This window comes from Oncorhynchus gorbuscha, linkage group LG10, assembly GCF_021184085.1.
Source record: "Oncorhynchus gorbuscha isolate QuinsamMale2020 ecotype Even-year linkage group LG10, OgorEven_v1.0, whole genome shotgun sequence".
In the NCBI taxonomy this organism is placed as follows: Eukaryota; Metazoa; Chordata; class Actinopteri; order Salmoniformes; family Salmonidae; genus Oncorhynchus; species Oncorhynchus gorbuscha.
The window spans coordinates 85,010,896-85,025,944 of NC_060182.1; the positions used below are offsets into that span (position 1 = coordinate 85,010,896).

Sequence of the window (15,049 nt, forward strand, 5' to 3'; positions counted from 1 at the left end):
TGAAGGTTGCTGAAATATTCCATTACAAATCTGCCGTTTCCAGCTACAATAGTCATTTACAACATTAACTATGTCTACACTGTATTTCTGATCAATTTGATGTTATTTGAAAGGGCAAAAAAAATGAGCTTTTCTTTCAACAACAAGGACATTTCTAAGTGATCCCACATATTTGAACGCTAGTGTATGTTAGATTGTTCTAAGTACAGATGTCACAGTAAAACGACTTAAGCATATATGTCACTGCCATAGATATTCATCAAATTGGTCTTGTCCTGAAAAAAAAGTTTATTTGTACTGATATACAGTATATTTAAATAAGACATAGGGCCTGGCAATGAGCAGAGTGCAGTGTCTTCTGAGGTAGTTTACCTATGGTAGGATTTTATGAGTTGCCATGCTGACGGAAAGCCTCAGAGGCATACATGAGATGTACAGTTAAAGTCGGAAGTTTACATACACCTTAGCCAAATACATTTAAACTCAGTTTTTCTCAATTCCTGACATTTAATCCTTGTAAAAATTCCCTGTCTAAGGTCAGTTAGTATCACCACTTTATTTTTAGAATGTGAAATGTCAGAATAATAGTGGAGAGAATTATTTCTTTCAGCTTTTATTTCTTTCATCACATTCTCAGTGGGTCAGAAGTTTACATTCACTCGATCAGTATTTGGTAGCATTGCCTTTAAATGGTTTAACTTGGGTCAAATGTTTTGGTGGAGCCTTACACAAGCTTCCCACAATAAGTTGGGTGAATTTTGGCCCATTCCTCCTGACAGAGCTGGTGTAACTGAGTCAGGTTTGTAGGCCTCCTTGTTCACACACGCTTCTTTAGTTCTGCCCACAAATTTTCTATAGGATTGAGGTCAGGGCTTTGAAATGGCCACTACCTTGACTTTGTTGTCCTTTTTGCCACAACTTTGGAAGTATTCTTGGGGTCATTTTCCATTTGGAAGACCCATTTGCGACCAAGCTTTAACTTCCTGACTGATGTCTTGAGATGTTGCTTCAATATATCCACATCATTTTCCATCCTCATGATGCCATCCATTTTGTGAAGTGCACCAGTCCCTCCTGCAGAAAAGCACCCCCACAACATGATGATGCCACCCCTATGCTTCACGGTTGGGATGGTGTTCTTCGGCTTGCAAGCATCCTCTTTTAACTCCAAACACAACGATGGTCATTATGGCCAAACAGTTCTATTTTTGTTTCATCAGACCGGAGGACATTTCTCCAAAAAGCACAATCTTTGTCCCCATGTGCAGTTGCAAACCGTAGTCTGGCTTTTTTATGGCGGTTTTGGAGCAGTGGCTTCTTCCTTACTGAGCAGCCTTTCAGGTTATGTCGATATAGGACTCGTTTTACTGTGGATATATACTTTTGTACCCGTTTCCTCCAGCATCTTCACAACATCCTTTGCTGTTGTTCTGGGATTCATTTGCACTTTTCGCACCAATGTAACGCCAGGGTAGTGGGTTCGATTCCCGGGACCACCCATACGTAGAATGTATGCACACATGACTGTAAGTCGCTTTGGATAAAAGCGTCTGCTAAATGGCATATATTATTATTATTTTAACTCTAGGAGACAGAACGAGTCTCCTTCCTGAGTGGTATGATAGCCGCGTGGTCCCATGGTGTTTATACTTGCGTACTATTGTTTGTACAGATGAACGTGGTACCTTGAGGCGTTTGGAAATTGATCCCAAGGATGAACCAGACATGTGGAGGTCTCCAAAATTTTTGTTGATGGTTTTGCTGATTTCTTTAGATTTTCCCATGATGCTAAGCAAAGAGGCACTGAATTTGAAGTTAGGCCTTGAAACACATCCACAGGTACACCTCCAATTGCCTCAAATTATGTCAATTAGCCTATCAGAAGCTTCTAAAGCCATGACATAATTTTCTGGAATTTTCCAAGCTGTTTAAAGGCACAGTCAACTTAGTGTATGTAAACTTCTGACTCACTGGATTTGTGATACAATGAATTAATCTGTCTGTAAACAAATGTTGGGAAAATGACTTGTGTCATGCACAAAGTAGATGTCCTTACCGACAAGCCAAAACTATAGTTGGTTAACAAGAAATGTGTGGAGTGGTTGAAAAATGAGTTTTAATGACTCCAAGTGTATGTAAACTTCCGACTTCAACTGTATATCTATTAAATATAACACCATATAATCCTCTTCAAACCTCCTAATTCATTCATCAACTTTAGGAACCATTAATTATTTAATTCTGTTTCTTGCACAACCCACTGTTTTAGGACAACACAGGTGTACAGGATAAATAATGAAACATCTGTGAGGAATGCCATTTTCGAGTGAGAAAGAATCTTAGAATCTTAAACCCCCCACAGACTGTACAAATCCAGCCGTTTTAAGCCACAATGTTTCTGTTCCAGACATTTTCACACCGTTGTAAACGATTGTCGGACGGCTTGGCTCGTTCTGTATGACAGGTCTGCCGATTAAGTACCGCTACGTGCTGACGGTCGTAGGCTCGGTGTAGAGTGGCTGGTGGTACGAGCTGATTCCGGTAACTGACCAATAGGAACACGGCACACAATAATACGATTATTGTGAATAGTCAGATTACTATAACAGTTCCATTTAAACATTTATATGCTATGTAAGAAGAATGATTTCCCTAATATTCTTGTTTACATGACAAGGCTGAAATCGGGCTACCTGATGGGAATTTGATAAATGCACCAAATCGCCAATCAAAATAAACGTTCTACCACAGAGACCACGCTATTTTGGGGAAGCAGATTTGATTGAGTGGAAATATAAAGGTTGCTTGTTAAAACTATGCATACTTTCAGTTTTTACACGGCTGTAGTTGACGTAGCCTCAAGTCAAATCGCAGAATGTGACGACAGAACTGAAGAAAATCTTACAATCTGACAAGGTTGATATCAAGATTTTAATTTGGTAACATCGCACAGTGTGACATGTGACAATCGTAAAAGGCTGAATCCGAAGTAGTCTTGCAAAGGCCTTGGACATACACTAAGACTGCGCTGGCCACACACGGTGAGAGATATAGAGTGCAATCGGTTTACTTCAACAAGCTACAGTACAGGAGGCCCCCTCCATCTGATCATGGCCAATTCATGTCTTCTTCCTTTGAAGAGGACTGATGCTCAACAGAGGCGGAAGACATTCGTTTAGGCCCATGTATGTGCAGAATGAGAATACCCTCTGGATTTACCCCACCAAATCATCAAGCATTAAATCAATTGGGTAGGGAGATAAGAAAAACAAAGAAAACATCGATGCAACTGAACCACTACAGCTTGAAGGCTGCTAGAACAGGACAACCAACCCAACTGACAGATTTCAAAAAGGTCAAAGAAAGAGGTATTATAGTTACAGTGCAAAAAGGATGAGAAATTCAAGCTTAATACAACACAAAACATAGCACCAAAAACAAATGCATGCAATCAACTGAGGTATTCAAGTGAAGAGGGCTTATTGATACTATTGAGAGAAAATAAAAGACATTTAGTCTAAGAGGCTATGTAGTCACATAACGTGGACGCTACGTCACAATGTGTTTGAAGTAAATCATTAAACAAAAAGGCTGGTGTGCATATCCCTAGGAACTGACTTCACATGTGCAACCCTGTAGAGTCACATCTGTATTAGCTTTGGTAAAGTGAAGGGATGTGTGAACCACGATTCTGTTGAAAAAGAAGAACAACCTGTGTCCTAAAGACTGTACTCAAAAGGTGCTCTGAGTCTTACAAAATGACCAACAAAATAAAGATGATCAATCTTGGTATCAAAAGACATTACTTGAGACTAAAGTTGTCGACTTATGTCATAATAATAAACATTTCATATCTCTTTCCCTCTAGATATATTGATAGATTTATAAATGTTTATATAAGCCATCCAGTTGCCATGGTTATTAATACATAAGCTACACGAACATGCATCCTCGAGTGCTGTTTAAAACTATTTTTTAAATTTACAGTAAGCGGGAATGTTGAATTCCTATTCTTTTTTTCAGGATACGAGGGAGAGCCTTAGTATGTAAGGCAAATAATATTTATATTTCATCATAAATGTATATATATATTTTTGTTACATATAGGATTTTGTTGTCCAATCCGACCACACAATTCTGAACATAACAGACCCTAATGGAATAAGTGCAATTATGATTGAGGGTACGTCCCAAATGGCACACTATTCCCTATATAGTCCACTACTTTTGACCAGGGCCATAGGGTCCTATATAGGGGATAGGGTGCCATATTAGACACATCCTAAGAATAGCATCTCAAGACAGAGTTCAGACATAGGTGGGCCACACTGGTCGTCTTCACTGGTGGTCTGGCCTCTGCTTGCCATTTCCTTAGCAATAGCATTTTAAAAACCGCTTTAAAACTGGCACTAGTGCACAGACTGAGGAGTATAGCGTTTTTAGATTTACACCTTTGATTTGAACTATGTACAAATCTAATACTACTCATACGCCTAACATCTCACTGACACAAAGCAAAGGGTAAACAAACAAAAAGTAAAATAAAAAAAATAAAGTGAGAAATTAACAAAGCAACACCTGACCTTTTTTTCTTCTTTTGAACACTTTGCTATACGTTAATAAAGCACTCTTGTGATTACACAAAGCAGAGAACAGAATGAAAGGAAAGATTGTGTTTGCAAAAAATGTAAAATAAAATGTGAAATCCGTTACAACTAGATCAGCTCTCATTGTGACTTCCCCATGTCTCCACAGAACCCAGTTCCCTGGCTGCCTTGGTTGTGACATTGAGGGCTGAAGATACAGGACTAATGCTGCACTGTGTTGGTAGCTAGCATCAGTTGCTAGCACTGGTAGCTACTGGTTAGCGTCAGTAGTTAGCATCAGTGGCGACTAGCTAACATCAGTAGCAAGCTAGCATCAGTGGCTACTGGCTAGCGACAGTTGTCGATAGATAGCATCAGTTGCTAGCATCAGTAGCTAGCATCAGTAGCTAGCATCAGTAGCTAGCATCAGTAGCTAGCATCAGTAGCTAGCTAGTTAGCGTGTGAAGCTCAGTTGTTTGGGACCTGAGGTTGGTTGGCTTTGAGGCTGCGCAGGGCCCGGCGCGCGGCAGCAGACTTGGCGATCCGGTAGCTGCGGCCCACGCCTTTGAACTTGCCCTTGCCCACGACCTCCACTGTCACACGGACCTTCCCGTCGTACGTCCGTTCCGCAGGGCTGAGGAAGGGGGCATTGAATTACATACAGGACAATAAAGTGAAGTGGCATCCTAGCAACATGGTCAGGAAAGCTTCCATTCTAGAAACTAATTAAATATTGTACAATGCATATAGATTCTATAATATGTGAATTATAGAATATATATGGGGTAGGGGGTGAGTTAATGGAAAAGAGAATATAATAATCGCAATCAAGTAAGTAAGCAAGCCAGCTAAAACGGTTAAAAAAATATACACAGTAACAGTCAAAAGTTATACTATGGCAAGAACAGCTCAAATAAGCAAAGAGAAACGACAGTCCATCATTACTTTAAGACATGAAGGTCAGTCAATGCGGAAAATGTCAAGAATTTGAAAGTTTCTTCAAGTATAGTCTACAATGTAGAAAATAGTAAAAATAAAGAAAAACCATTGCATGAGTAGGTGTCCAATCTTTTGACTGGTACCACACACACACACACACACACACACACACACACACACACACACACACACACACACACACACACACACACACACACACACACAAATTATTCCGATCCTTTCACATTTTGTTACTTTATAGCCTTTTCATTTGGAACCACCAAGACTCTTCCTAGAGCTAAAGAATTGGGGGAGATGATCAGGAACCCAATGGTCACTGACAGAGCTCCAAAGTTCCTCTGTGGAGACGGGAGAACCTTCCAGAAGGACAACAATCTCTGCAGCACTCCACCACCAATCAGACCTTTACGGTAGAGTGCCAGACAGAAGCCACATCTCAGTTAAAGGCACATGACAGCCTACTTGGAGTTTGCCAAAAGGCACCTAAAGGACTCTCAGACCATGAGAAACAAGATTCTCTGGTCTGAAGAAACAAAGATTGAAGTCTTTAGCCTGAATGCAAAGCGTCATGTCTGGAGGAAACATGGCACCATCTCTACAGTGAAGCATGGTGGTGGCAGCATCATGCTACAAGGATGTTTTTCAGCGACAGGGACTGAAAGGTTAGACAGGATCGAGGGAAAGATGAACAGAGCAAAGTACAGAGCAAAGTACAGAGCGATCATTGATGAAAACCTGCTCTAGAGCACTCAGGACCTCAGACTGGGGCGAAGGTTCACCTTCCAACAGGACAACAACCCTAAGCACACAGCCAAGACAGCACAGGAGCGGCTTCAGGACAAGTCTCCTAATGTCCTTGAGTGGCCCAGCCAGAGTCTGGACTTGAACCCAATTTAACATCTCTGGGGACACTTGAAAATAGCTGTGCAGCGATGCTCCCCATCCAACCTGACAGAGCCTGAGAGGATCTGCAGAGAAGAATGGGAGAAACTCCCCAAATACAGGTGACAAGCTTGTAGCCTCATACTCAAAAAGACTTGAGGCTGTAATCGCTGACAAAAGGTGCTTCAACAAAGTACTGAGTAAAGGGTCAGAATACTTCCGTAAATATTTTACCTGTTTTTTTTATTTTGATCAATTTGCAAAAAAGTCTACATTGTCATTATGGGGTATTGTGTGTAGATTGATGAGGAAAATGAACAATTTAATCAATTTTAGACTAAGGCTGTAACGTAACAAAATGTGGAAAAAGCCAAGGGGTCTGAATACTTCCCGAATGCACTGTATACACACACAACAGAAATCCTCCTACCTGAACTTGGCTGTCTCAGGCTCCATCTCCAATAGCTCCCGCACCGGAGAGCGAGGGACATTAGCCGAGAATTTCTCTGTGGGGGAAAAGAAAAAGGTTATAACATGAACCCTCATATTTTTAACTCCTCAATATGATGGTCACTTGGACAGACATATGAGAACATTAATAGTTAGTAAATCATTGAAACTAAAAGCCTCCCTGCATTAACTGCCAAACAATCAGAAAAGAGAAAATCAAAACGTGGAAGAAGTAGTTTCTCGCTCTCCTCCTTACCTATAAGTGGCCTCATCATTGGATAATACACTTGCCACACTGTCTCCAGTGACATTCTGCTATCCATGTAAATTGCTCCGGCTAGTGACTCAAATATGTCTCCCATTGCCTTGGGGACCTCAATGTCCTCCTCTTTCGCCTCGTCTTCCTCTGAGCGCCGAAGCTGAAGGAAAGGGGGAATAACAGATGTCGTAAAAGTAGTTTTTGTTAAGGTGGAAACAAAATATGTTCTCAGGAGTGTATTGAATGTTTTTTTTTTTTGGTCTGTGCTCTATAACTCAGACTGAACACTCCCATGTCATATCATATTCATGTCTACTAACAAATGTGCTAAGAAAAAAGCAGATGTTTGCTATAGAGTGAATTGAGCATTTTCCTTTGGAAAATGTGAATATCTGAGGATAATTTTTCGAGATATCCAATTGGTAGTTACAGTCCCCCAAAGAAGCCGCACTGCTTCTTGACACACTGCTAGCTTAACCTGGAAGCCAGCCAATGTGTCAGAGGAGAAACAGTCCAACTGGCGACCGTGTCAGTGTGCATGCGCCCGGCCCGCCACAGGAGTCGCTGGAGTGAGACGGGACAAGGACACCTCGGCCGGCCAAATCCTCCCCTATCCCGGACGACGCTGGGCCAATTGTGCACCGCCTCATAGCTCTCCCGGTCGTGACACAGCCCGGGATCTAAACCGGATCTGTAGTGACGCTTCTAGCACTGCAGCCTTAGACCGCTGCGCCACTTGGGAGGCCAAGTGTTAAATTCAAGTAATACAAGTATTGAACTGTATTTAATGTCCAATGCAACTGTTTTTACCTCAATATTAAATTGTTTCTGGTTAACAATTAAGTACCTTACAGTGAATGTTTTAAAATAAAATGGTATAAAATGAAACAAAACTTAGCTTCAAAGAGCAATTTCTCTAGAAAGGAGTAGCCTGAGTGAAAGGGGAATCTGAAAATTCGCTGTTATTGGCAGAGGTTTGGAACTATTTCTTATTGGTCTATTAACTAACTTCCTGCCGGGTGATGTCACCAAAACTCCATCTCACCAAAACAAGCTGAAATTTCAGATGATCTTTTCAAACAGCTCTTACACTAAAAGGGCTTAATTGTCATTTTCAATTTCACAGTATTGTTCCAAACTCAGTGTGGAAATGTATATAAAACAAAGGCAAATCACATTTTTTACTGCACTGTGCCTTTAAAGTTATTACTGTATTAAGTTTAATAGCAAATACAAAGTCAGCTGTACCCTCACACACACTGGAGACCCAGAGACCCCGCCGTCCAGTTGAGCTATTAAGGGGAAATATTTACACATTTTCCTAAATTAGTTTTTCTTCTTTAAAATGTTTTAATGTTATCCCTTTGGCATAAAACAAGCTCTGCTCAAACGAGATCCGATTCACTGCCAAGATAGGCACTTAAAAATAAATTAAATCCAACTGGATTTAATATAAATGTAATTTTATACTGAACATTCCAAAATCTAAATCTAAAACAGATTCATATGAACCGACAGCCTATGTTTTGGGACTTTTATGTTAGGGGCAGAAAAAAACATGAGTATGTCCCACAAAACATGTTTAAATGTTAGTAATTATCAACAAGGCCAAAAGCTATCATTAGGACTCTGCAAAGATTTCTTGGTAGAAATATACACTGGGGTATGCTGGGAAAATGTGGAACAATAGAACAAGAGTACAACAGATGTACACCCACAACAACAAACAAACAAACACCCCAGAACACACAGAACTTTTGTTCCACATCCATAAAGTACAAGTAAATACACTACCACAACAAAACACCACACTTCTTCAACAAGGATGCATCCCAAATGGCACCCTGTTCCCTATATAGTGCACCACTTACAGGGAGACATTCGAGATGCAATCAAACTTTACAATTGCGGGGATGGGACCACCCTAAACCCACCTCAGAGTCCATGCCTTGCATTTCGTTCTTCTCCAGCTGGAATTGCACAAAGTCGTCGATGACATGAAACAGCTCGGGCGACACAGCCTTGAAGTACTTGTGGAAGTCGTACTGGACGGCCAGGGAGGCGAAGATAGTGTTGTTGACCAACGCCGAGCGCAGGTCTGTGAGCACGCCAGGAGAGTGTTGGCGCGGGTCTTCATAAAGGTGCTTCGTTATGAGGTAGTCTAAAATTGCATCGCCAAGAAACTCTAGTCGCTGGTAACAATCTGGGAAAGAGAGAAAAGGAGGGAGGGAGAATGGAGAGGAAGTATGAGGGAGAGGAAGTGTCAATCATTCTACAATGGAACAAAATTATATTAAAGGCACACTACAGAACGTGCTGGAATTACTACAACATTTTTAGAAACAATGCAATCTTATGCAATATGTGCATTCCTTCATTAGGATTCATCCATTTTGAAATCGATTCCGTAGGAAACTCATGCTTGCCAGTAATGGTGTTGTAATGGTAGGAGGCATGTGTGAAGGCTTGCAACAGGTATGCTTTGTTCTGGAAGGTGTAGCTGATCTTCCTCTCAAAATTCTCAAAGCCGGAGATGAGGTGGTTGAGGGTGAGCTCGGCGTCCGGGTGGTCAAATATGCAGCGGGGTGGGATCTTCAGCCAGCCATACTGGAGGTCAAGGTTCACGACCTCTATGACCCCGCCCTTCTCCTTCAGCCTCCTCCTCTCAACCGGTAACACCTGGTTCATGATAGTGATGGGTTGTATTATTAAGTCATGCTTCATGTGATGGCTCAGGAATGTAACTTGTACATTTGATTTTCCCATAGGTCACATAGTTGCTTTGGATAAAAGCATCTGCTATTTATAATAAACATTATCACAGGCATCAATTACCTTGAGGAACATTATAACTAGAGTGAACATTAACACAACAGTAGAGGTAGTTTAATATATTAGTCTACATTAACACAACAGTAGAGTTACTTTAATAGATTAGAGTCTACCTTAACACAAGAGTAACAGCAGAGGTAGACGATAGAGAGAGGTGGTGTATCTAAGGCCATACCTTGAGTCCCAGTGAGCAGAGGAACATCTGAGCAGCCCTCTCCCCACAACTGGTGAGGTAGCAGCCCAGCAATGCCTCCACACAGTCAGCGATGCTCTTGTCAGCGATGCATTGCTCTGTGTGCAGGTCATAGGAGATAGACTGTTTCCCCAACTCCGCCCCACAGTTCTCCTCCGACGGGTTCCAGAAACCCACCACGAAATCATCCTCCTCCCCTGCCTTGCTAGGGTCCAGGTAACACATGGCATCCCACGAGCTGGAATAATTCACAATCATTTGACATGTCTCCTTATTAATTAAGTGGTATGCCAAATCAGCCATTAATGCACTGTCCATACATTTAGGTAGAATATACAGTACCAGTCAAAAGTTTGAACACACCTACTCATTCAAGGGTTTTTATTTATTTCTACTTTTTTATACAGTGTAAAATAATTGTGAAAACACAAACTATGAAATAACACATATGGGATCATGTAGTAATCAAAAGTGTTAAACAAAGATTCTTCAAAGTAGCCACCCCTGTGGAATTTCTTTCCTTCTTAATGCGTCTGAGCCAATCAGTTGTGTTATGACAAGGTAGGGGTGGTATACAGAAGATAGCCCTATTTGGTAAAAGACCAAGTCCATATTATGGCAAGAACAGCTCAAATAAGCAAAGAGAAACGACAGTCCATCATTACTTTAAGACATGAAGGTCAGTCAATTGTGCAGTCTCAAAAAACATCAAGCGCTATGATCAAACTGGCTCTCATGAAGACCGCCACAGGAAAAGAAGACCCAGAGTTACCTCTGCTGCAGAGGAAAGGTTCATTAGAGTTACCAACCTCAGAAATTGCAGCCCAAATAAATGCTTCACAGAGTTCAAGTAACAGACACATCTCAACATCAACTGTTTAGAGGAGACTATGTGAATCATGGTCGAATTACTGTCCTTCATGGTCGAATTACTGCAAAGAAACCACTACTAAAGGACAGAAAAAACAAGATAAGACTTGCTTGGGCCAAGAAACACGAGCAATGGACATTAGACCGGTGGAAATCTTTCAAAATTTGAGATTTTTGGTTCCAACCGCCATGTCTTTGTAAGATGCAGAGTAGGTGAACAGATGATCTCCGCCTGTGTGGTTCCCACCGTGAAGCATGGAGGAGGAAGTGTAATGGTCTGTGATTTATTTAGAATTCAGGGCACACTTCACCAGCATGGCTACCACCGTATTCTGCAGCAATACGCCATCCCATCGGGTTTGCGCTTAGTGGGGCTATCATTTGTTTTTCAACAGGACAATGAGCCAATACACACCTCCAGGCTGTGTAAGGGCTATTTGACCAAGAAGGAGATTGATGGAGTGCTGCATCAGATGACCTGGCCTCCACAATAACCTGACCTCAACCCAATTGAGATGGTTTGGGATGAGTTGGACCACAGAGTGAAGAAAAAGCAGCCAAGAAGTGCTCAGCAAACATGGGAACTCCTTCAAGACTGTTGGAAAAGCATTCCTCATTAAACTGGTTGAGAGAATGCCAAGAGAGGCTACTTTGAAAAATCTCAAATATATTTGGATTTGTTTAACAGTTTTTTGGTTACTACATGATTCCATGTGTTATTTCATAGTTTTGTTCTCTTCACAATTATTGTAAAATGTAGAAAATAGTTCAAATAAAGAAAAAATGTTGAATGTGTATTTGTATCCAAACTTGACTGGTACTGTATATTTTTACCTCTTTTTTATATATCGTATGACATATCATTTTATGTATGATTCTGCATATGTACCAAGTTGTTCAAATAAACAATCAATTGTATTATAATAGTTCGAGCCCTGAATGCTGATTGGCTGAAAGCCATGGTATATCAGATCGTATACCACGGGTATGACAAAACATTTATTTTTACTGCTACAATTGCAGTGGTAATCTATGCATAGTCACCTTACATCTACCTACATGTACAAATAACCTCGACTAACCTGTTTCCCCGCACATTGACTCGGTACCAGTACCCCCTGAATATAGCCTCGTTATTGTTACACAATGTTAGTGTTACTTTTTGTTCTATTTATTTCATGAAATACATTGTTGTTTAGGAGCTTGTAAGTTAGCATTTAACAGTAAGGCCAATTTGATTTTAACCAGTTTATAATAACAATAAGCCACCTCGGGGGTTTGCAGTATATTGCCAATATACCACGGCTAAAGACTGTATCCAGGCACTCTGCTTTGTGTCATGCTTAAGAACACATAAAATAAATTGTATTAGTCACATGCACCGTATACCTTACAGTGAAACGCTTATTTACGAGCTCATCACCAACAACTCAGTTAAAATAAATATGGATAAGAATAAGAAATAAAATTAACAAGTAATTAAAGAGCAGCAGTACAATAACCATAGCGAGACTATACACAGGGGGGTACTGGTACAGAGTCAACGGTTAGTTGAGGTAATATGTACATGTAGGTAGAGTTATTAAAGTGACAATGTATAGATGATAACAACAGAGAGTAGAAGCAATGCAAATTGTCTGGGTAGCCATTTGATTAGATGTTCAGGGGTATTATGGCTTGGAGGTAGAAGCTGTTTAGAAGTGTTTTGGACCTAGACTTGGTGCTCCGGTACCGCTTGCCATGCGGTAGCAAAGAGAACATTTAACATATTTTTTTTAATTTGGTAAAACGGATTTAAGTTTCCCCGCATTAAAGTCCCCGGCTACTAGGAGCACCACCCTCTGGGTGAGCGTTTTCATGTTTTCTTATGGGGGAATAAAGCTCATTCATTGCTGTTTTAGTGCCAGCATCAGTCTGTGGTGGTATGTAAAACAGCTACGAAAAATACAGATAAAAACTCTCTAGGTAGATAGATAGTGTGGTCTACAGCTTAGCCTACTCAATCACTTTTTATAGCTACTGTTTACAGGCCTCCTGGGCCATATACAGCGTTCCTCACTGAGTTCCCTGAATTCCTATCGGACCTTGTAGTCATAGCAGATAATATTCTAATCTTTGGTGACTAATATTCACATGGAAAAGTCCACAGACCCACTCCAAAAGGCTTTCGGAGCCATCACCGACTCAGTGGGTTTTGTCCAACATGTCTCTGGACCCACTCACTGTCACAGTCATACGCTGGACCTAGTTTTGTCCCATGGAATAAATGTTGTGGATCTTAATGTTTTTCCTCATAATCCTGGACTATCGGACCACCATTTTATTATGTTTGCAATTGCAACAAATAATCTGCTCAGACCCCAACCAAGGAACATCAAAAGTTGTGCTATAAATTCAGACAACACAAAGATTCCTTGATGTCCTTCCAGATTCCCTCTGTCTACCCAAGGACGCCAGAGGACAAAATTCAGTTAACCACCTAATTGAGGAACTCAATTTAACCTTGCGCAATACCCTAGATGCAGTTGCACCCCTAAAAACTAAAAAAAAATCTCATAAGAAACTAGCTCCCTGGTACACAGAAAATACCCGAGCTCTGAAGCAAGCTTCCAGAAAATTGGAACGGAAATGGCGCCAAACCAAACTGGAAGTCTTCCGTCTAGCTTGGAAAGACAGTACCGTGCAGTACCAAAGAGCCCTTACTGCTGCTCGATCATCCTATTTTTCTAACTTAATTGAGGAAAATAAGAACAATCCGAAATTCCTTTTTGATACTGTCGCAAAGCTAACTAAAAAGCAGCATTCCCCAAGAGAGGATGACTTTCACTTTAGCAGTGATAAATTCATGAACTTCTTTGAGGAAAAGATTATGATTATTAGAAAGCAAACTACGGACTCCTCTTTAAATCTGCGTATTCCTTCAAAGCTCAGTTGTCCTGAGTCTGCACAACTCTGCCAGGACCTAGGATCAAGAGAGACGCTCAAGTGTTTTAGTACTATATCTCTTGACACAATGATGAAAATAATCATGGCCTCTAACCCTTCAAGCTGCATACTGGGCCCTATTCCAACTAAACTACTGAAAGAGCTGCTTCCTGTGCTTGGCCCTCCTATGTTGAACATAATAAACGGCTCTCTTTCCACCGGATGTGTACCAAACTCACTAAAAGTGGCAGTAATAAAGCCTGTCTTGAAAAAGCCAAACCTTGGCCCAGAAAACCTGATCCATTCCTCTAATTTTTTTTTTTAGAAAAGGCTGTTGCGCAGCAACTCACTGCCTTCCTGAAGACAAACAATGTATATGAAATGCTTCAGTCTGGTTTTAGACCCCATCATAGCACTGAGACTGCACTTGTGAAGGTGGTAAATTTTAATGGCATCAGACCGAGGCTCTGCATCTGTCCTCGTGCTCCTAGACCTTAGTGCTGCTTTTGATACCATCGATCACCACATTCTTTTGGAGAGATTGGAAACCCAAATTGGTCTACACGGACAAGTTCTGGCCTCGTTTAGATCTTATCTGTCGGAAATATATCAGTTTGTCTCTGTGAATGGTTTGTCCTCTGACAAATCAACTGTAAATGTCGGTGTTCCTCAAGGTTCCGTTTTAGGACCACTATTGTTTTCACTATATATTTTACCTCTTGGGGATGTCATTTGAAAACATAATGTTAACTTTCACTGTTATGCGGATGACACACAGCTGTACATTTCAATGAAACATGGTGAAGCCCCAAAATTGCCCTCGCTCGAAGCATGCGTTTCAGATATAAGGAAGTGAATGGCTGCAAACGTTCTACTTTTAAACTCGGACAAAACAGAGATGCTTGTTCTAGGTCCCAAGAAACAAAGAGATCTTCTGTTGAATCTGACAATTAATCTTAATGGTTGTACAGTCGTCTCAAGTAAAACTGTGAAGGACCTCGGCGTTACTCTGGACCCTGATCTCTCTTTTGAAGAACATATCAAGACCATTTCGAGGACAGCTTTTTTCCATCTACGTAACATTGCAAAAAT

At 40.9% G+C, this 15,049-nt stretch overlaps 1 protein-coding gene across 1 annotated transcript in view; it reads right to left on the reverse strand.

The window, feature by feature from the left end:
* Positions 1-2,040: 2,040 nt before the first annotated feature.
* The window catches only part of LOC124046661 (endoribonuclease Dicer-like), a 63,229-nt gene continuing 50,220 nt past the window's right edge, over positions 2,041-15,049 (reverse strand). The window contains 6 exon segments of the mRNA XM_046367288.1: positions 2,041-5,220; positions 6,859-6,934; positions 7,135-7,297; positions 9,072-9,340; positions 9,564-9,816; positions 10,145-10,400. Of these exon segments, the coding sequence (XP_046223244.1) occupies positions 5,055-5,220; positions 6,859-6,934; positions 7,135-7,297; positions 9,072-9,340; positions 9,564-9,816; positions 10,145-10,400 (1,183 nt within the window). The 3' untranslated portion in view covers positions 2,041-5,054.